The 19,953-nt window shown below is 51.1% G+C and overlaps 2 protein-coding genes across 7 annotated transcripts in view; one reads left to right on the top strand and one right to left on the bottom strand.

Annotated features, from left to right (window-relative positions):
• Positions 1 to 19,953, top strand: part of PLXNC1 (plexin C1) — a 155,600-nt gene that overhangs the window by 129,268 nt on the left and 6,379 nt on the right. For all 3 annotated transcript variants that reach the window (XM_021092759.1, XM_021092758.1, XM_021092757.1), the window contains 6 exons: positions 2,056 to 2,159; positions 12,606 to 12,660; positions 15,077 to 15,108; positions 15,205 to 15,312; positions 16,445 to 16,608; positions 18,371 to 18,518. In XM_021092759.1, the coding sequence (XP_020948418.1) occupies positions 2,056 to 2,159; positions 12,606 to 12,660; positions 15,077 to 15,108; positions 15,205 to 15,312; positions 16,445 to 16,608; positions 18,371 to 18,518 (611 nt within the window). The remainder of the gene's footprint in view (positions 1 to 2,055; positions 2,160 to 12,605; positions 12,661 to 15,076; positions 15,109 to 15,204; positions 15,313 to 16,444; positions 16,609 to 18,370; positions 18,519 to 19,953) is intronic.
• CEP83 (centrosomal protein 83) overlaps positions 16,696 to 19,953 on the bottom strand; it is a 139,169-nt gene continuing 135,911 nt past the window's right edge. For 2 of the 4 annotated variants that reach the window (XM_021092763.1, XM_021092762.1), the window contains exon 18: positions 16,696 to 18,571. The gene's annotated coding sequence lies outside the window, so the exon portion shown is untranslated. The remainder of the gene's footprint in view (positions 18,572 to 19,953) is intronic. The other 2 variants (XM_021092760.1, XM_021092761.1) reach the window with 1 other exon arrangement.

Here is a 19,953-nt window from a genome sequence, read left to right as displayed (position 1 = left end):
AGCCCTCCCCGGAGACTGTCGTGGGATTTTATGGCAGCTAATGCGACAGGGGAAAGGGGGGAAGTCGCAGCCGTGACAGACGCGTAACAAGGGTCCTCTCTCCTCCGTGTACACTCGTAGCCTCGACTAAGCAGGCGGTTCAAGTCCTCCCACCCGGCCCTGCAAGGCAGGCCTCCCGCTAAAAGGCCATTGAGAGAAGCCGGGGGGCGGGGCTGGCAGATTCCGGGGAAACCAGGCAAATAGGTCGCAGCGCCAAGACCTGGCTTTAAAGACAGCCGGGCCACTAAGGCACCTCTCCTCCACCTCTCTTCTGCTGCCCTTGTGGGATGGACTCTTGGGCACTTCAAGACCCTATGGGCTCACCTGGTTAGAGGCAGGGTCCAGAGGGCAGCTGGGAGGCCATGCTGTGACCCAGGACCATCCACCCCCTTGCCCTGCGCCTCGGTCTCAACAGTGTGAGGCTCTGACTGCAAAGGAGATGAGCCCTCGGAGCCGAGGAAGGAAAGAGCCCAGTCCTGCCATGGCCACGTCCATAGTATCGCCCAGAGTCTGTGCCCATCAGGTATTCCTGGCCTCTGACATAGGGGGGCAGGGAGCAGGCCAAGCCCACTAGAAGCTTCCCATTCGTCAGATGGCAAATGCCGATCTTCCTGCTAGGCCAGCCTCAGAAAACCAAGGCAAAGCCTTAGAAGTCAGCCGTAAATCTTATGAAAACCCAATACCAGAAGTAGCTGTGCTAAGACCTCTTACAGCAGAGGCTCCACAAACTCAGATGCCCAGAGAGGCAGGAGGCATCACAAATGAGGGGTGTCGGCCCACCTGGGGTGATAGACATGCATGGGACCCAGCTTAACTGGGGCAAGACACTGCCACGGAAGGGGGCAGCGCCACTTTAGCTTCTGCCAATGATGGCCACGTGTGCCTGTGGGGTCAGGGTTACCAGATGAGCCAGTTGTTTAAAGGGGAATCAGAAATCCAGATTTTGATGTGCAGTCTTCCAGTCTGTTAAGTGTTGGTGCTAAAGTGACATTCGAATCATCGTAAGTCAACGCTGTGCAGGCTCACAAAAAGGAAACCCCACGTTCTGACCCTAGGGCATAAGGTGGCGACCTCTGTAAAGAGGTTGAACCCCAGCGTTGGGAGACTAAGCCCAGCAGTGCCCCTCTACACGGGGACCCACAGAAGACAGTTCCCAGAGCACCTGCTTGTGAACACACACACACAGGAGTGGGCACACAAATTTGGTTTTGGAATTTTACGAAGAATTTAGTCTCCAAGATACATTGTTTTGTCTCCCTTTGGCTGTATTTCCAGGCTTAGCCTCAGAGTAAAAGCTTCAGGGGGAAGCGGTCTTACACATCCAAGCCCTAAGCACGAACCAAAAACAAAAAACTCCAGCTCCCGGTCTGGCTACTGTCTCTCTGACCCTTCAAAACCATTTTGCTCTTTTCAGCTGGTGAGAAACAGTAATTGCCCAAGTGACAGGGTAGCATTTTACATTTCTCATTGTTATTTTTTTTAATTTTGATTTTTAAAAAATTTTTTTTGGCTTTTTAGGGCTATACCTGTGGCATATGGGAGTTCCCAGGCTTGGGTTCACATTGGAGCTACAGCTACCGGGCTACACCGAAGCTCACGGCAAAGCGGGAGGCCGGGGATTGAACCCACATCCTCATGGATACCAGTCAGATTTGTTTCCACTGCGCCACCACAGGGACTCCCTGTCCTTGTCATTTTATTTTTATTTTATTGTTTTTGTCTTTTTGCCTTTTCTGGGGCCGCTCCCATGGCACATGGAGGTTCCCAGGCTAGGGGTCGAATCGGAGCTGTAGCTGCCAAGCCTACACCACAGCCACAACAACGCAGGATCCGAGCTGTAGCTGCCAAGCCTACACCACAGCTCATGGCAATGCTGGATCCTTAACCCACGGAGCGAGGCCAGGGATCGAACCTGCAACCTCCTGTTTCCTAGTTGGATTCGTTAACCCCTGAGCCACGACAGGAACTCCCTCGTCATTTTAAAAGCGAACAAAATGCTCTTTGGTTTTTTTCCAGAGCTTCAGGTGGGCACACGACACAAAGAACTTCTGGATATTGACAGCTCCTCTGTGATTCTCGAGGACGGAATAACGAAGCTGAATACCATTGGCCACTACGAGGTAGGAACGAGATTTGGCCCCCGCCCTCTCCTTCCTCAGCCCCGAACGGAATGAGAGCATCTCCAGGCCCGTGTAAGGTCTTTGAAACGTTACACAACTCTGACCGCTTTTCTGAAATCACTGGCAGGTTGCTTGTTCTGGGGGCAGGCGATTTCCTTTGCTGCTCTCGTGGTCTGCTGGTTCCCAGGCAACCCCGCTCTCCGAGAGCGGCAGTGTTCACACGGCCCAGTTTCTCTCCATCCTGTGGTTTAGGTGGGAAACTTCACCTGTACCAGATCCTCTGGCCCTTTCAGTGGAGGTGGTTACTGTTGAGCTTGACGCTGAAACCGACGCTATAAAAAGTCCTCAGCTACACGGCTGTTGACAGGCGACCCCGTGACCTTCGAGTAGGGTCCTTTGTATCTGAAGATCTACATTTCCTGTTTGCTCGAAACATTCAGCGGTACCTCCTTGGCCTCTGACCCCCATGCTGGGCGAGGGTCCAGGTGGCGAAGGGCGCATGTGCTGGCACAGAGAGCCAAGGCCCGAGAAGGCTGCCCAGACCAGAGGGGAGGCTCCTGAACACCCTGGGAGTCATTTTGCAACTGTGTCCAAATCTCTGTTGCAATAGACACTCTGTGCCGAGGGCTGGGGCTGCACGTAGAAGGAGCAAACACAAGGTCCCTGAGCTCAGGGAGCTTACAGCCCAGGGAGCAGGCGAAGGGGAAGAAGGGGCGAGCAGTGAGGCAACACCTCACCCTGTGAGGGGGCGGTGACTCAGAGCATCCCAGGAGGCTTCCTGGAGGAAGCGGTGACTCAGCTGAGATCTGAAGAGTGAGGAGCACTTAACCAGGCTGGGATGGAGGGCCAGCATGCCCAGCAGTGAAGGGGAGTGTGTGTGTTCTTCCGAAGAAAGCTCTCCAGACTGGCTAGAACTGGAGGGGCCAGGGTGGCGGGGAGAGCTGCTGACAGCCGATGGTTACAGAGCCCCTGCTGTGTGCCGGGTGCTGTCCTCTGCCTTTCCCTTCATTTCAGCTCGTTCTGTCCTACAGCTCTCCTGAGAGGTAGGGCCTCTTATCAACCCATTTTAGAGATGGGTACACTGAGGCCCAGGGAGGTTTACTAATAGCTAGTTAGGGGCAGAGGTAAGGTCAGGACCCAGATTTGTGGGTTCTAGGGTCCAAGGCTTAACCAGTACACGTCCGGCTTCTCATGGGGAAGTGGGAGACGTGGGGGCGCCAGAAGGGGAGAGGCAAACCCTGATGCAGACCCGGCGGCTTCCCTCAGGAGTCTGAATTTTATCCCACACCCAGTGGGGAAGCCATTGGAGGGTCTTAAGCAGGGACATCTGCATGCAATTGTTGTGCAAACCTGGATGTAGGGAGACTCATGAGAAGAATTTCACGTGAGGAGGGAGGTTGCCCAGAAATGACGCGGTGGCTCCAGAGATGGAGACAAGCAGGTGGATTCTGAGGTGGGCAGAAGGCGAACACCTCAAGCTGTGCGGGCGAGGGGTCCAGAAGGCGCCGGGGGTGGCTGGGCGGATGCACAGATGCAGGGCCCTTTTGAAGACGATGGGGAGCTGCTTCCCAGGCCCCTTGGCACGTCCGCATCCCCCCCGTCTTTCATGGCTGTGAGTGCCAGGGAGATGTCTCTGCAGCGAGAAGGTCTCTGGGTCCTGCCAGGCATTCCCCTCACCCAGAAAGGAGCTGAGACCGTTCCCTGAGCAGAGCTTCCTGGACAGCAGCCAAGAACAGAGGCCACCTCATCCCTGGGCTCTTTGGCTGAGTGGGTCTGAGAGCCAGTTTGGAAATGGTTGCTTTGGGTGATCGCTGGCGGGGTGCTGCCCCTGCAGCCTTTGTTCGAGGGCGCCTGGCAGAGAACGTGGCAGCTGAACAACTCGCTCCTGTGCTCACCCTCCTGCAGCTTAGGCTTCCCAGCCTTGGAAGCATCTTGCTAAGAACTGTCGATCTTAGCCTTGGGAATCTGTACAAATCCCCAGGGAACTTTCTGAAAGCTGGGTGGGCCACATTTGGCGAAGCACTGCTCCAGAGGAAATCTAACGGGATGGAAGGAGGTTGGGGTCACGGGTGGGAAGTGCTTGCTAGAGGGCGCTTATTTTTTATTAGTATTTTTTTCCTTTTTAGGGCCGCACCTGAGGCATATGGAGGTTCCCAGGCTAGGGGTTGAATCGGGGCTGTAGCCACTGGCCTACATGACAGCCACAGCAACATGGGATCTGAGCATGTCTGTGACCTATACGGCAGCTCACAGCAACGCCGGATCCTTAACCCACTGAGCAAGGCCAGGGATCGAACCTGCGTCCTCATGGATACTAGACGCGACCTCCTCGAGGGCGCTTATGATGGCATCAGTCTGAAGTTCAGAGCTGCCGTCCAGCTCCCATCTCCTCCTCTCCCTGTATCTGGGTAGTGCGCTTTTCTTGGCAAGTTTGGCAGAAACGCAGCCACAAACACCCTCCTCGGGGCTCTTGACAATGTGCTTGCTGCGCTCAGCTGTGCAGGCCTGGGCCACCCTGGTCAGGCTTCTTGGTGTCCCCTGGCAATTGTGTGGCCTGGGGTGGGCCCCAGAGGAAGCGGGTGTGGCCACCCTCTGCCTTTAAAAGGAAAAGGCAGGACAAGACAGTCCAGTGGGGGAAAGCAGAACCAGCGCCATGTGCAAGGCAACGGGACGGCTGTCAGGAGACAGGACATCCATCTTCGCCAGAGACACCGGCCACGCCAGACACCTATCTGCTTAAGGATGATAATGAAATTAATCCGGCCTGTAGTCACTTCCCGTCCAAATGATTTATTGGCCTCATAGCCTAGCATTGCCACATGGTGGTAACAAATGACAAGACTAGGACACCAGGGCTTAAAGGATTCTCCTTGTGTTTAAAAAGCTAAGCCGCGAGGCAAATAAACGCAGGGAGCTTGACGGAAACTGGGGAGGTCACCGGCCCCGTGCTCTCTGTGCCTGGACCATCTCAAAGGCCCTGTTTTTCAAACGCCGCTTGGAAAAAACGACCCAGCACCGCCCTCAGCCACCTTAAATCTGTACTCCGTTTAGCAGCGCCCCTGCACATTGCAACTCGGGAGTCATTTGACAGGGCTGCGCCGCAGCTTGCTTTTGCCCTTTCATTAAAGAAAAATTTTCTCCTCCAACACTCGCATTTCCCTCCAAAGAGACAAGATGCTAATGATCACTCTTATTCATTTACTAAAGCGCCCTAGTTTGAGTCACTGTAAGTGCTTGAAAGCAAAAAAACTGCATTTCATTTAAAAATAGGGTCTAACTCAGAGTTTTAAGTGATTCAGACTCACCTCCCTCCAATTAGCCCAAATTAGTTCGGTTTTAAAGTTAATCTTTAGTGACGGCCCGTTCCTCCTCCTGTCTAAACAAAGTCCCCGCTGCTGGAGCGGGAGCCTGTGTCTTCGCGCCTTGTTCTGTCCTCAGGGCAAACACAGTGTCGCTGGCCTCCTCTGAATGATTTCCTGTCCGCGAATTTGAAGAACAGGTGTCTAGAGGGGATCTGAGGGCACCGCAGAGCTATAGCATCTCATGGACCAGAGGCAGCCCCCAGAAGCCCAGTTGTCACCGGCAGGATGACATCCTCGCCAGCCCTGAGCGTCGGCACGGTCGCTTTCTCAGGGGTGACGGTGGCAGCCGGTGCCCAGCACGGGTCCGGTGCATAAGCAGCCTGTGATGGTGGCATTTCATTGCCCTCGTTCTCCAGTAGATGGGCACTGAAGGCGGCAAGTTTCGGCTCAGATCTCTCTGTCCTGTGCCGACAAGGAGGAAAGCGGATGTCTTTACACGATGCATAAAGCCAGAGGCATCTTTCTCCCCTATAATTAAACCCGCCCCGAGGGCTTCCTCACTTGGCCGCCGTGTGTGTACTGAGTGGGCAGGGGACGGTGCTGTGTTCTGGAGCAGGTGGGATCAGTTGGGTGCGTCCGTGTGTGTGGATAAGGGGCGTGGGGACGCTCTCCTGATGCCACCCTGGCAGGATGCTTTCTCCCTCCCCGCCCGCGCTTTCTGCATCTGCCCCCTGTGTGACCTTTTGCTGGACTGTGTTCTTGCAGCCGCTCTCTGCTGTGGGGGTGGCATCAAGTGTGCAGGACAGGTGTTGTGTCCGGCAGGAAACGGTCTCCACGGATCACACCTCTCATTCTGAGCTGTTAGGTTTGAGGGCAGAAAAGACGTTTAACCACTGTGACGGGAACGGGCCGGTGCCAAAGGAGCCACTGCTAATGCCAGTGTCATGCACATGACATTCAGAGCACACAGGAATATTCCAAAGGGCCTGCTTGAGACGGTCCTTCTGGTCAGGTGTGTCCTCTGTGACACCAGCGGGATTGGTCTGTCTCTTACAGCAAGACATCAGGTTCTTCTTTCATAAACACGTGGCGCGCTTTCTGTACACCGGGCACTGTTCTAGGAGCGTTTGCACTGTGACTCCTTTGCCCTCCGTATAGCCCGGTGTGGTAGATACCTCGTTATCCCCGTTCTGAGACACCGGGAGGCTAAGAAACTTGGCCACGCTCCCGAAGCTCTCCTCAGCGATGCCCCAGGGCTGGAAGCAGTTGCAAAGTGAATTGCACAGAGACGGTGGCTTTTCCCAGGGCTGGACGGGAACGGGGGGTAACCTTGCTCAGAGCCAGGCTTGCAGCCCGCGCTCCAAGCCTCGGAAGCAGTCTGGCTGGAGAGCGCATGAGAAGTCCTGGTAGTTACCTTCTCTGATGTCAAGTTCGAAAGAACAGCTGCTCTTCACATCTCATGATGAATCTCACATCCGTGCGTCTATCCGCATGCTTCCTTACGTCTCATCCTTCTTTGATATCCCTGAAAGTCAACACTCCTTGAATGCGACAATAGTTGCCTTCATCAGAAGGGAAACCTCTCTCAGGCACCCAGAGCTGGCAACTCCAGCCCAACCAAGGCATGGCGAGTTGGTTCCCGGCTCTGCACACACCCTGGTGGAGGCCAAGCTGCTGGAGGACTAGCCAGGGCTCTCACGGCCCCGGGCTAGTTCCAAGCATACAAGAAAACAGCAGCAGCTACACCGCATCTTCACCCATTTCAAGAATCTTTCAGAGCTCTGTCCTGGGTGCCGAGAACATCACGTGTGATAAGATGTACCCATGGAGAATGTTCTGACGGCCCCTTCCAGATGCTCTGATGAGCCCCGAGCCTCCTTTCCGGAAGGACTGAGGAAGGTCACCCGTCTGGCCCTGAGTTAAAAAATAGATTCCCTTTTCATCTGCTTCCAGCCTTGGGGTGTCAGCGAGAAGGGCTACGGGGAAGGCGGGGAGCAGTATTGATGAGCGGTTGCTGGGACAACGCTGGTTGAATAGAATTCTCTTTTCACAAAATACCATTTTAGGAATGACAGATACCCGTAAAGGCGTCCATGTATTGACCCTGGTGTTTGATTTGTATTGGCCCTGGTGTTTTCAGACTTTTTTCTTTAAGGAAAACATATCACGGTATTTCAGACGCTCTTCATGATTTTCCATCAAGTTCTTAGGCAAAAATTCGGGCTTTCCTCTTGGGTGCAACTCTGTGAAATTGCTAATATTTGACCACTTTTCGTTACACACATGGGCGTTTCATCAGGTTAAATACAAGTGCAATCTTATATTTCTAGAAAATCTTTTTTTTTATGGTGTTATCTTCAACATGTGGCTTAGAGAGAGCATTTCAGCACAAAGAAAGCTCCCCTGCAGTTGCAAATGGTTTGGAGGATGGGTCGTGTTTGTTTCAGGAGCAACGTGAAACGGATGACAGGGTCCCCCTCTCCCTTTGGGGTCACACCTCCTGATTCTGATGGTGGACAACTCCGAAGTCATCTCTGCCTCTTTCCAACACGGACGAGCCGTCACTGGGGGGGGTCTGGCCTCCCTGGCATTTGGAATCGTAGGGCACCGTGAGACAGGAAGGGAATTTAATTTGCAACTGCCGTGCGGACCAGTTCTGCTCTGGGCTGGGGAAGCATTCCTGCCACAGATCCATCTAGTGACATTAATCTTTCTTTGATTTAATTTGGTTTTCATTCCTAAAGTAGGGCCCAGAGGATGCCCCTGCTCACAGGAGTGCGGGAGGATTAATGAGCCACTCTGAGGAAAGCGTTTGGACCTCCTCAGATGGAACAAACAGCATCACAATTTTAACACTTTGGATTCTGTGGTACTTTTCGAAAAGGCGTGTCTGTCCTTAGCTTTGCAGCAGCCGACTTGTGCCAGACAGAAAAATGGAACCCCTCTCTCCCCCGCCACGAACCCCCAAACATCTGTAAATAAACGAGTTTTCCATCTTTACAACATTGTCAGAGCATCACGTGGCGGGGAGCGGAGATGTTCCAGCCCCAGAGCAGCTGTGAAAGTTAGCAACACACTCGCACACACACATGCACAGACACACACACCACGCATCCGCTAATAAAATGCTTTTACACTTGCTCTCGGGAGATAATTTCAGAGTGAAATCTCCCCGGGACAAGCCGCGTCTGCCTTGTCTTAAGGCCTGAGCACGGTGCCAGCAGCCAGTGGCTGCCAGCTCCTGAAAAGACATTTGAACTTTTGGCTGCGTTCCTTCTCAGAACGCCCCTCCGTGGCGCGGTGATTATAGAGGAAGGGTGCTCGCTCCGGGCAAAACCAGGCGTCTGACAGTAGCGCAGTATTGGCTCAACACTCAACGGGATCCATTTGGGGTTCATTCTTTGACAATTACCCAGAATGAATCACCAGCTTCCTTTTATAAAAAGATATTTATTGGCTTAGAAACGGAGCCTATTCAGCTCTTCATGGGGAGGAATCTTGTGTCTCTGTTCAAACCTTCTCATCAACTCGGTGTCTGAGTCTTGCTAAGGGGGCGTCTGCACGGGGTCTTTGCTTTCATTGCATCAGAGAGGGAAGAGAACTGAAAAATCAGCCAGAAAACGGTGCATGGCTCGAGGGGCGAAGGGGGGATGTTTGGTGCGAAGAGCAGAGTCCAAGAGCTCGGTAAGGGTGGAGGATCCGTGCTTGAGACCCTTCGTGGAGGCCCATGGCCCCAGGCAGCCCCGGCCCAGACCCCTCCCCACAAGATGGCCTGAGCACCAGCAGCTGGAGGCCTCTGGCCTCACCTGACAGCTGGTGGGACACCGCTGGCCGGACGCCGTGCGGGGGCCCTCTCCAGGGCTGGCTCTCCTCCTGTTCTCCTCTGTGGGGACGACCTGCAGGAGATGAGGCTTTAATCCTTTGGTGTTTGCTGAGCAGCTGTATACATTCTGATAACCGAAGTGCCACAGGCCGGAAGAGAAATTCTGAGTTTCTTTCTGTTCAAACCGAGGGAGGTCCGGTCCAAATGATTATCAGAATCCAGAACCGCCTTAGAGATGTCGGGTGGATAATGTCCGCAAGTGACAGGGTTAACCCCCCAGCCACATGCCAGAGGCAGGTGAGGGTTGGTGTCTCCCCGACACTGGTGCTTCTTGATGCCCTTCTGGTCATGCGTTTTTGTGGGCTAGTCCCCCAGAGCAGTTTGCTCCTCCCAGGAGCAGGGCCTTCACCTGGCCTTGGCACCTAGTCCCCCGGTTGGCTGCGGGGAAGCGGTGCACTAAGGGCCCCTGGGCCTGGGTTCCATGGTCCCAAAGGGCCTCAGGTGCGAACGCGTGGCTTTATCTCCAAAAGAGGCTGAACATGGACCTTGACCGCTTGTGTCAGAGTGGGAAAAGCATTTCTTTGCCAAACGATCTGTGGCAATTTTTCCACGGCTTACTGAAATACAATTTATATACCATAAAAGTCACCTTTTAAAAGTGTCCCAATCAGTGGGTTTTGGAATCTGTGCAGTTGTGCAGTCATCACCACATCTAATTTTAGAACATTTTCATCACTCCAAATAGCAACGCTGAACTTGTTAAGAGCCATTCCTCACTCCTCCAACCCGTTTCAGGCAACTGGTAACGTGCTTTCTGTTTGTAGTTGCCTATTCTGGGCAAATTATGTAAATGGGATTATATGATAGGCGATCTGTTGGGACTGGTTTCTTTCACTTCATGTTTTTGAGGTTCATTCGCATTGCAGCGTGTGTCCATACTTCTTTCCTGTTATTGTGTGGCAGTTGTTTGCAGTAAATTCCCACCGTAAAATAATACATGGTCGTTTATCAGAAGATGACCTGAGAGTTGCTGCTGTGGAGCAGTGGTTAAGGATCCGGCGTGGCTATAGCTGTGGTGTAGGTTGCAGCTGCAGCTTGGATTCGATCCCTGGCCCGGGAACTTCCACATGCCATGGGTGTGCCCAAAAAGGCACAACATAAAATAAAAATAAAGAGGACACCCTGCTGGTAGCTCTAACAAACACTGTAGCCCTTATGCTGACCTTAAGAAGCTAGACACAAGAGTACACTGAATGATTTCATTTATATGAAGTTCAAGGGCCTGAACAGAGAAAACTAATCAATGGTGATGCAAGTCAAAAAGTGATTACCTCTGGCTGAGGATGGGGTGGTTATTGATTGAGAAGGCATAATTGGGGTACTTCTTGGGACCTTGAAATATAATTTTATATCTTGATATGCGTAATGCTTACACAGGTATATACTTAAAGTGAGCATTCTTGAGCTGTACACTTAATATTAGTGAACATTAAATACTTTCCTGACTGTCATGTTTAAATTTTAAAGGTGTTTTTTTGTTGTGTTTTTTTTTAAGGGCTGCACCCGAGGCATATGGAGGTTCCCAGGCTAGGCGTCCAATCGGAGCTGTAGCCGCCGGCCTACACCAGAGCCACAGCAGCTTGGCATCCAAACCTCACCTGCGACCTACACCATAGCTCACGGCAACACTGGATCCTTAACCCACCGAGTAAGGCCAGGGATTGAACCCACAACCTCATGGTTCCTAGTCAGATTCGTTTCTGCTGTGCCACGACTCCTAAAATTTAGGGAACTCCTACATTTTAAAGTTTTTATTTTAAAGGATATGCAATTTTATGATTTTTACAAGCTTATTTTAAAAAATAAAGACATGCAAAAAAGAAAACAATTTGTTAGTGTCCTGATGGATGAATTATCACCAAGTGAGCCCCTCTCTCTCTTTTTTCTTTTTTTTTTTTTTTTTTTTTTTTTTTGTCTTTTTGCCTTTTCTTGAGCCGCTCCCGCAGCATATGGAGGTTCCCAGGCTAGGGGTCGAATTGGAGCTGTAGCCACCGGCCTATGCCAGAGCCACAGCAACACCAGATCCAAGCCGAGTCTGCGACCTACATCACAGCTCATGGCAACGCCGGATCCTTAACCCACTGAGCAAGGGCAGGGATCGAACCCGCAACCTCATGGTTCCTAGTCGGATTCGTTAACCACTAAGCCACGAGGGGAACTCCAAAGCGAGCCTCTCTCATAACTCCTGCTCAGATCAAGACAGAAAGCATTACGGGCGCCACAGACGCTGCCTCCTGGACCTCCCTAATCACCACCACCCTTCTCTTCTTCAAACACTTAAATCATAGTTTTGACTTTTCTTTTTAAGATTTCTGTGACTGGAATCACGCAGTATGCCTTGCATTTCATCAGGCTCTTTTGCTCATCATTGTCACTGCTTCACCCACGTGGCGCGTAGCAGTAATTAGCTCATTTTCATTGTTTCCTCATACCCTGTTTTATGAAATACCTCAAGGTAACTTACTCATTCTAATACTGGTGGATATTTGGGTTGTTTCCAGTAGAGGCATTTACTCTCAGGATGTGTAGGTATTTATGTACACGTATATACCTAGATGTGAAGTTTCTGCATTGGAGGGTAGGGACCAGCTTTAGAGGCCAGTTTTTGAAAAGTTGTTTCAGCATTGTTTTATTTATTTTTTTCGGTCTTTTTACCTTCTCTAGGGCTGCTCCTGCGGCATATGGAGGTTTCCAGGCTAGGGGTTTAATGAGAGCCATAGCCACCAGCCTACACCACAGCTCACGGCAACGCCGGATCCTTAACCCACTGAGCAAGGCCGGGGATCGAACCCGCAACCTCATGGTTCCTAGTCGGATTCGTTAACCACTGTGCCACGAAGGGACCTCCAGTTTCAGCATTTAATATCGTGGGAAGCTCGAACTTGAACGTGGTCCAAATGTCCCCAGACCTCCGAGAGGCTGAGGTGCCTCCCAGCACTGCTGAGTCCTCCCCTCGTCCAAGGCTGGCCCACCTCCGGCTGGTCCCACAGTATCCTGGCCTCCGCCTTCCGGCACTTGCCTCACTGCCTCTCACAGCACCAGTGCCTCCTTCACAGGACCGGGAGCTCCTTGAGGGCAGAGACAGTGTCTTGCTCATTGTTATAGCCTCGGCCTCCAGTGCGTGCAACACAGGACTTCTTGATAAATATTTCATTGAATAAGTGAGAGAATGTAAGATCCATCCAGCCATGTAATTCCTGGGTAAAGTTGAGAAGTACATTAAATTTTGAAAACTCATGTATTTTTTATCTTTGCTTTCAGATCTCAAATGGATCCACTATAAAGGTCTTCAAGAAGATAGCGAATTTCCCTTCCGGTAAGTGACATGACGTGGTTAACCTTTTGTTCTCACTCACCTTTTTAAAGCACCCCTCTTTGCCTCTCAGATGTCAGAGAGATGAGATTGGGTTGTTGCCATGTAATTTTCTGAGAGCAGAGAAGAGCCCTTTCCATCTGTTTCTGGTCCTGAGGCCGACGGAGAGTGAGCTGGAAACAGGGTTGCTTCGGGCTGCTCCGCCCCGAGGAAGTTGCTGTCGTTAACAGCCCTAAATCTTAGCCATGGCGCCTCTCTCCCAGCTCCTCCATAGGATGGGGGCTAAGAGAGGGGAGCCCCCCTGGCGAAAGGAGGGAAGCCAGCAGATTATCACACAGCCCTGCAAGCTCTGAACAAACAAGATAATTCCCTTAGCCCAGATCTCCTAGCGAGAGACAAACGACAGAGGGAGCTTTGGGGGAGAGCTTTGTAGGCCAGCCTCTCCAAGTTCTCCTACCGCCCTGATAGCCTCGGGGCAGGAAAACACTGTGACAGTGCCCTGAGAATGTCCCTGGGTCGTCCACGTTTGTCTCCCGAGAAATTATACCCAAGCCAAGGCCATCGTGCTCAGTCTCAGCAAGGCTCTGGGCCTCAGGGCGAGGGTCTGCTCATACGCGCAGCTGGAGCTGGGGCTTCCGGATTCCTGGATTCAGCGCTAGGAGCAGCCTGGTAGGTCCCTGCACCTCGGGAGTGCCAACGGGAAAGGCAGGGCTCCCAATTAGACAGGACAACTTGGCAGGTTGTAAGATACCCCTTGGGGCATCCCGCCCCCACCCCCTGTCTATCCCTATGGCAGGCTCTGGGGAGAGACACCATCTTTCAGAGGGTGGCTGTCTTCTGGTCCAGGGGGAGTGGAGCCTTGTGCTGTAATGAGTGCAAGAGCTGTGTATTCCCGGCTTCGAAGGCTGCCCCTTTGAGAGCTTGTTATTTGGATCACTCAATGGGACTTGGGGGCAGTCAGCACCTCTGCCTCCTCCCGGTCCCGTCCAGCTGCGAGTCATTTCGACCCTTTCCTGTTAACCCTCCAAAACCCTTGCCCCCTGTCCTTTCACTACATCCTCTGTGAAAATCCCAGCCCAGCCCCGGATGAGCCCAGCTGCGAGCCTTCCTGCCCTACAGCTGAGCAGCCACAGGAGGAAGGCGGCACAGCACAGCTGGAGCCCGTCAATTCCTGGCGCCCGTCTTGACCAGGGCCCTCGCCGTAGCCTGTTCACACTGTGCTTCTCCATCGTTCCTCCCTTCGCTCCTCGAAGCTCTGCCCACCCCCCAAACTCCCCTGCCTGTCAGCCCACGACTTCACCCAGGCCTTCACAGAAAATGGAAATGAGACCGTCCTCGAAGGCCAGGGCCTAATCTCCCACCCTGCCTGCCTCTGCCCAGCCCCTCCTCCTCGCTCCCCAACATTGCAGGGCTGCTCTGCCTCCCAGCAAGGCCTGTCCCTCTCCATGCTCCCGACTTTCCGAGCATTCTGACCCCAGAGCATCTCTCCTCTCCCCTGCACTTGCTTTCCTCCCCTCCATTACATTTTTCCATGAGCATTTCAAGATATTGTAGTCTTGGAAGTTCCCTTGTGGTGCAGCATGCTAAGGATCCGGCAGGGCGGCAGCTGTGGATGTTTGATCCCTGGCCTAGGAACTTCCACGTGCCATGGGTGTGGGCACAAAAAAAAAAAAAAAAAAAAAAAAATGTTCTAGTCTCTGACATCGTCAAAGCAAAAACTCAGGTGCCTCAATCTCTCCCTTCCCTGAACCCAGCACTCCCTCCGCAGCCCCATTTCTTCCTGAATGTCCTAGTTCTGTGCTGCTCTCCACTTCCTTTGTGACCTTCTTCCAGATCCGAGAAGGGCTGGCATCCCCCCGTCCTGCCATTGGCCCGGCTCAGTATCCGTTCATCTAGGTTCGGCTCCAGCAGCCCTTCCCCAGAGAGCCTCCCGGGCGAGGCCAGTCCCTTGTTAGACACTCTCTTAGCATGTAATTCTGTCGCGCAACCCTTATCATAAGGATATAAATATTAACTTCGCAATTTGTATGAGTCTCTCATTGGCTTGGATGTGAATTCCATGAGGGCGCAGGGAGCTCGGTCTTGAACACTGCTGCCTGCCTAGTGGCCTCTGGCACACAGTAGGCGTTCCAGGTCCACGTGTTCAATGAATGGGACCTGAACCTCTCCTGTCCCACCCCCAAACGCTCTTCAGCCTGTCTGAACACTTCCCGGGGTGTTCCGACGCCACCCTCCGACCCTCCTGTTTTTGCACTGTCCTTATCAAGGTCTTAAGACACAACCGGGGGGCGGGGGGAATATAGCTACGAAGAGCACATGTAACACTTCTGTTTATAGCAAGGGGAATCTTAGGAGAAGGCCAGTTCGCCTGTGGTTGTTTTTTTAATGCACTGTTTTCTCTCCTTCCCATGGCGTCCAGATGTGGAATACTCAGAAGACCACTGCCATTTGGTGAGTTCGGGCTCTCTTGTGCTCCTGCTGGATCAGATGCCTTCTGCAGCACAAACCGTCTCCTTGGGTAACGCTTCGACTCTGCCTTCTTTTTAGATTTTACCAGATTCGGAAGCATTCCAAGATGTGCAGGGAAAGAGACACCGAGGGAAGCACAAGTTCAAAGTAAAAGAAATGTACCTGACAAAGCTGCTGTCCACCAAGGTACACTTATGGTTCTGGGAGCGCTTTTACGGCTACCTTGGGGGTGTATGATGTGTTTGACTTAATTTCCACTGAAGTGTGAAAATGTTACAAATCCCTTGTGCCTTCTAGCAAAGCAAAATGAAAGTTTAAATTGTAAACATTTCCTACCCCCTTCTTTTTTTATAAACTGCAAAGATAAAGCACTTTCTAAATTTCTACCGTAGCATCTTTAATCAAGGATTTAATGTTGTTCCGAGTCCCTTTACCCACCACTGCACCATTGTTATTTTTTAGGTGGACAGCGTAATGATTCCTTTTTGTTTACTTGTTATTATAGATGAGCAATAAAACGCCCTCTCTGAATTGCAAATAAAATGAAAGGTGGGGAGGTCATTTTGAAATGAAGAATTCTGTTCACAGATCAAAGTGTCAGATGTGAAAATCAGAGGAATGCCAAGTCGGGCGCAAATTTTACTTCATCTGGCTTTTAGTGGGATGAACAGAAGTCTGGTGATCTTCTTTTTTCCTGAAATAACTAGCAATAGGAATGCTATTATCTGCACCTGGCCCTACGCGCTGGACAGACACGCTGCTTCAGATTAGAGCAGAGTGGCCGCTTAGGGTTTAGGAGATTTGTTTAGTGTGGAGAGGACAGCCAGAGCCTCTTGATGTTCTCATCTGCCCTTTTGGTTTTTGTAGAACAGTCAAATGCTTGGGAAAGTACACAGTAAAACCCTAGGATGGAAATATACGCCACAGGGAAAATTCTGGGCACCGAGCAACATCACTTGAGTTTTTCTGGGCTGAACCTAATAAAAGCCAAACATCCGTGGCTTCTTTGTTTATGTATATGGCCCTACAACTGTCATTTCAACTGCCAGAGATTTCTGAGATAGCCTCCCTGGTGACTAAACAATGTTGTTATCAGCAAGAAGCTTATGAACCAAATCTAAACCCAGCCCGGATTTTCAGGATCTTTGTCTTACACTGTGCGGGGTGTTGGCCTCATCTGACGATTTTACGTACTTTCTTTTTAGCGTGTTTTTCTGTTTTGTACATCATTATCTCTGAACTCGGATTTCATTTTTCAGCATGTTTTCCAAACCACTATTGTGTTCATCTTCCAAGTCTGATGTGCTCTGTCTTTTAGGTGGCCATTCACTCTGTGCTCGAAAAGCTTTTTAGAAGCATTTGGAGTTTACCCAACAGCAGAGCCCCATTTGCTATAAAATACTTTTTTGACTTTTTGGATGCCCAGGCTGAAAACAAAAAAATCACAGATCCTGATGTCGTACACATTTGGAAAACAAACAGGTGGGAACAAGCAGTAGGTGATTGTTGTTTTTAAGAATCTGGGACAGACGCTTAACTAAAAGAAGGGCACGGACAGTTACAGAAGGATTCATTTATCCCTTTATTCAAATGTTTTGGCTTTGGAAACTATCATGTCGAAGCAGTTTCTTGCTCTTTTTTAAACAATCGACAAAGCTATATTCCTGGACTGAGAATCCTATTCTTTAGGACAAAGTAAACAAACTCTGTTATCTTTAATGCATAAAAAAGACTTTTTATGGAATGTTAAAACAAGTTGAGCTTGACTGGCAAAAAAAGATGAGAAATCAATTAATATTTTGTGGGTTTTGCATATAATTTTCCATTGGAGAAGACTCTTAAATTTGTCCCTCAGGGAATTTATCACTTTGCAGTTTCCAGGCTATTTGCCTATTCCATACAGAAGTTTCTGCTTTTATTTGATCCACTACAGTACTCAGATACCATGAGAATTAGTAAGGATTGTGTTCTGTTTAACACTTTAAGCGGAGGCATCCAAATTAAATTTCTCCTCACTAAAGAAATATAGCTCATTACCTCTAATTGAAATACTTTGTGCATGCGCTGAATAAGTCTTGAGTTATGATGTAACAGAATTTCTCAGTGTGCGCTCAAACCCGCCTAAGCACCGAAGTTAGCCAGACCGTATTATGTAAATATTAAAAGCTGCGGTTCCAGAGGCCCCGCTCTACTCTGGCTCCCTCCCTGGCCCTCGAGATTCCAGCCTCTGACTTCTGGCCCTGCCACTCCCGTACAAGCTCGGGTACTGCCCGCTCCCAGTTCACTGTGAGGGTGGCAGCATCTGAGCAGGGTCACCAGTCAGAACAGCGGAGCGACGGGGAGGCCCAGCAGCCCGCAGGAGGAGGTAATTAGCTAGGCCAGAGGGCTCTGAAGGACTCCCAAGTTCATATTCAAATATTTATTAGAGGACTGTGTGCTAAGTACTGTCAGGTGCGAGAGATAAAGTAATAAACTAAACAGAGACCATGTTCTCAGAGAGCTGACATTTTCATAGGTAAGTGAGTCTATTAGAAGGTGCTCAGTATAGTGCACCGAGGGGAAAAAGGACAGAAAGCGGCCAGACAGGGTGGTCGGAGCCCTCACGGAGTTGACTCTGGAGTCAGGTCTTGAAAGAGGCCGTCTGAGCCACGAGACCCTCCGGGGCAAGACTGTCTCCGGGACGGTGGACAAAAGCAGGGCTGGGAGGCAGGAGGCGGAGCTCGGCGGCCGGGGCGCTGGGATGAGCAGGGCGGAGAGAAGCAGAGGAGGGCACGGGTGTGGCAGGAGAGGGATGGAAAGCCACAGAGGAGCGGGGCAGGGGCGAGACCGGACTTGATGCAGTCTGAGGAGGCTGCGGGTAGCTGTGGGAGAAGTCACGGGTGGCAGCTGAGGATGACTGGCCCGGGGGAGGGAAGACGCAGTGTGGCACTGCGGAGCGGGAGGCGTCAGGCTCTGGAGCGCCGAGGAGATGGCCGGGCTGGTGCGCATCGTCCGATATGTCTCGGACTCCTCAAGGGTCAAGGGCGGCTTCCAGACCCCCCTCCTCCAGCCGCCCTCGCGGGGCGCGGGCGGTTTAACCCTTTCTTGTTCTGAGTGACGCTGCCATCTGTTGCTTGTATCTGGCAAAGCGCACGTGCCTATTTCAATGACAAGGACAAAAACACCCGTTTACAAACCGTAAGCGGCAGAGCATCCACCTCGTGTGAACGGCTCTGTTTGAAAAGCGCTTTCTCTCTCGGAACAGCCTCCCTCTTCGCTTCTGGGTGAACATCCTGAAGAACCCTCAGTTTGTCTTTGACATTAAGAAGACACCCCACATCGATGGCTGTTTGTCCGTCATCGCCCAGGCCTTCATGGACGCCTTTTCGCTCACGGAGCAGCAACTGGGGAAGGTAAGGCTCAGCTCTGCTGGCTGTGTGTTCTCCTGCGGTCTGAAGCATTCTGTCTTCCTTGCAAACGTGAAATAACAAACCACGCCAGCAGAAGAGAAAGGCAATGACCGTCACTGGAAATTTGCTTTTCTTTAAAAATGCTCTCATTTCTGTTTTATCTAGTTTAAGTGGAAAACACAACACTTACCCCCCACCCGCTGCAGCTCTCTGCCTATGATCCTTTAGCACAGAGTATGCATTCTCTTTCTTTCCTGAAGAAACAATCTATGAACCCAAATTATCAAACTCCTGAAAGTTGCCAAAATGAATTCCACGTGAATATACCTCAAAGAGTCTATCTGAATGTAACAGATTTCTCATGGGGAAGAAAACCCTGAGACGTCCACCACCTCCAGTTTGTCAGTTTATAATCCAAACTTCAGTATTGTTTTCCCTGTGGTTGTCTTTGCTGAGCAAAAGCCCTAAAAGGCAGAAAAACCGATAAAAACAGAGAGGAAGCTCTGAAAGAGATGTTTTAGTCTTCTGCAGGTACTCCAGAACACATTAAACGGAGCAATAGCTGTCCCGAATGGATTTAAAGAATATTTTCACGCTGAGCAGTGGCTGTTTGGTGGGAGGATGTTTCCTGGGTGCCTCAGACTCCCCGTCTAATTCGAAACTCACCGTTTTGGACTTTCATTTTCCTAGAGCACTGCCTAGTCTTTCAAGGTAGAGTCCCTGGCAGTATCTTCCCCTCCCTCCTCCCTCTCCAGTTGGTTACCAATCACCTCTGTCTCCTTCGCCTCCCTCTGCCCACCTCATCCCTCTTTCACTGTCTCAGGTTATCCTTCTAAAACATAAATCTCATCCTGTCAGGCTCCTGCTTAAACACTGTAATTACTTCCCATTACCTGCCAGATAAAACTTTCACACGGCCACGGGGCCCTTCTGGACTGGGCTTCAAGTGTCTTTTCGGGCCTAATCCATAACCCTTCTATGCTACAGCTGTTAGTTTTCCCAAACTTACCATAAGCTTGTTTTCCTATCACTTTGCTTGTCCCTTTCCTGTCTCATAACCCCTGTCTAGGAAACCCCTTATTCATTCAACAAACATGATTTCCTGTGTGTGCCAGAAACTGCAGGAGACTCGCAGCAGTCTAAATATACCCCTCTGTGAATGTTCCCTGAAGAATTTCCAACGTGCTTGCTTCATGTGACCAAGTTCTTCCTAGCATGAAGGATACTGAAAGATACTTAAATGCAGGAGTTCCCGTTGTGGCTCGGCAGAAAGGAACCCAAGCAATATCCATGAGGACTCAGGTTTGATCCCTGACCTCGCTCAGTGGGTTAAGGATCCGGCATTGCCGTGAGCTGTGGTGTAGGTCGCAGACGCAGCTCGGATCTGGTGTGGCTGTGGCTGTGGGGTAGGCCAGCAGCTGCAGCTCAGATTCGACCC

The sequence above is a fragment of the Sus scrofa genome, chromosome 5 (genome assembly GCF_000003025.6).
Source record: "Sus scrofa isolate TJ Tabasco breed Duroc chromosome 5, Sscrofa11.1, whole genome shotgun sequence".
Taxonomy (NCBI): domain Eukaryota; kingdom Metazoa; phylum Chordata; class Mammalia; order Artiodactyla; family Suidae; genus Sus; species Sus scrofa.
The sequence above is the reverse complement of the archived record's forward strand: the minus strand, read 5'-3'. Positions and strand labels throughout refer to the sequence as shown.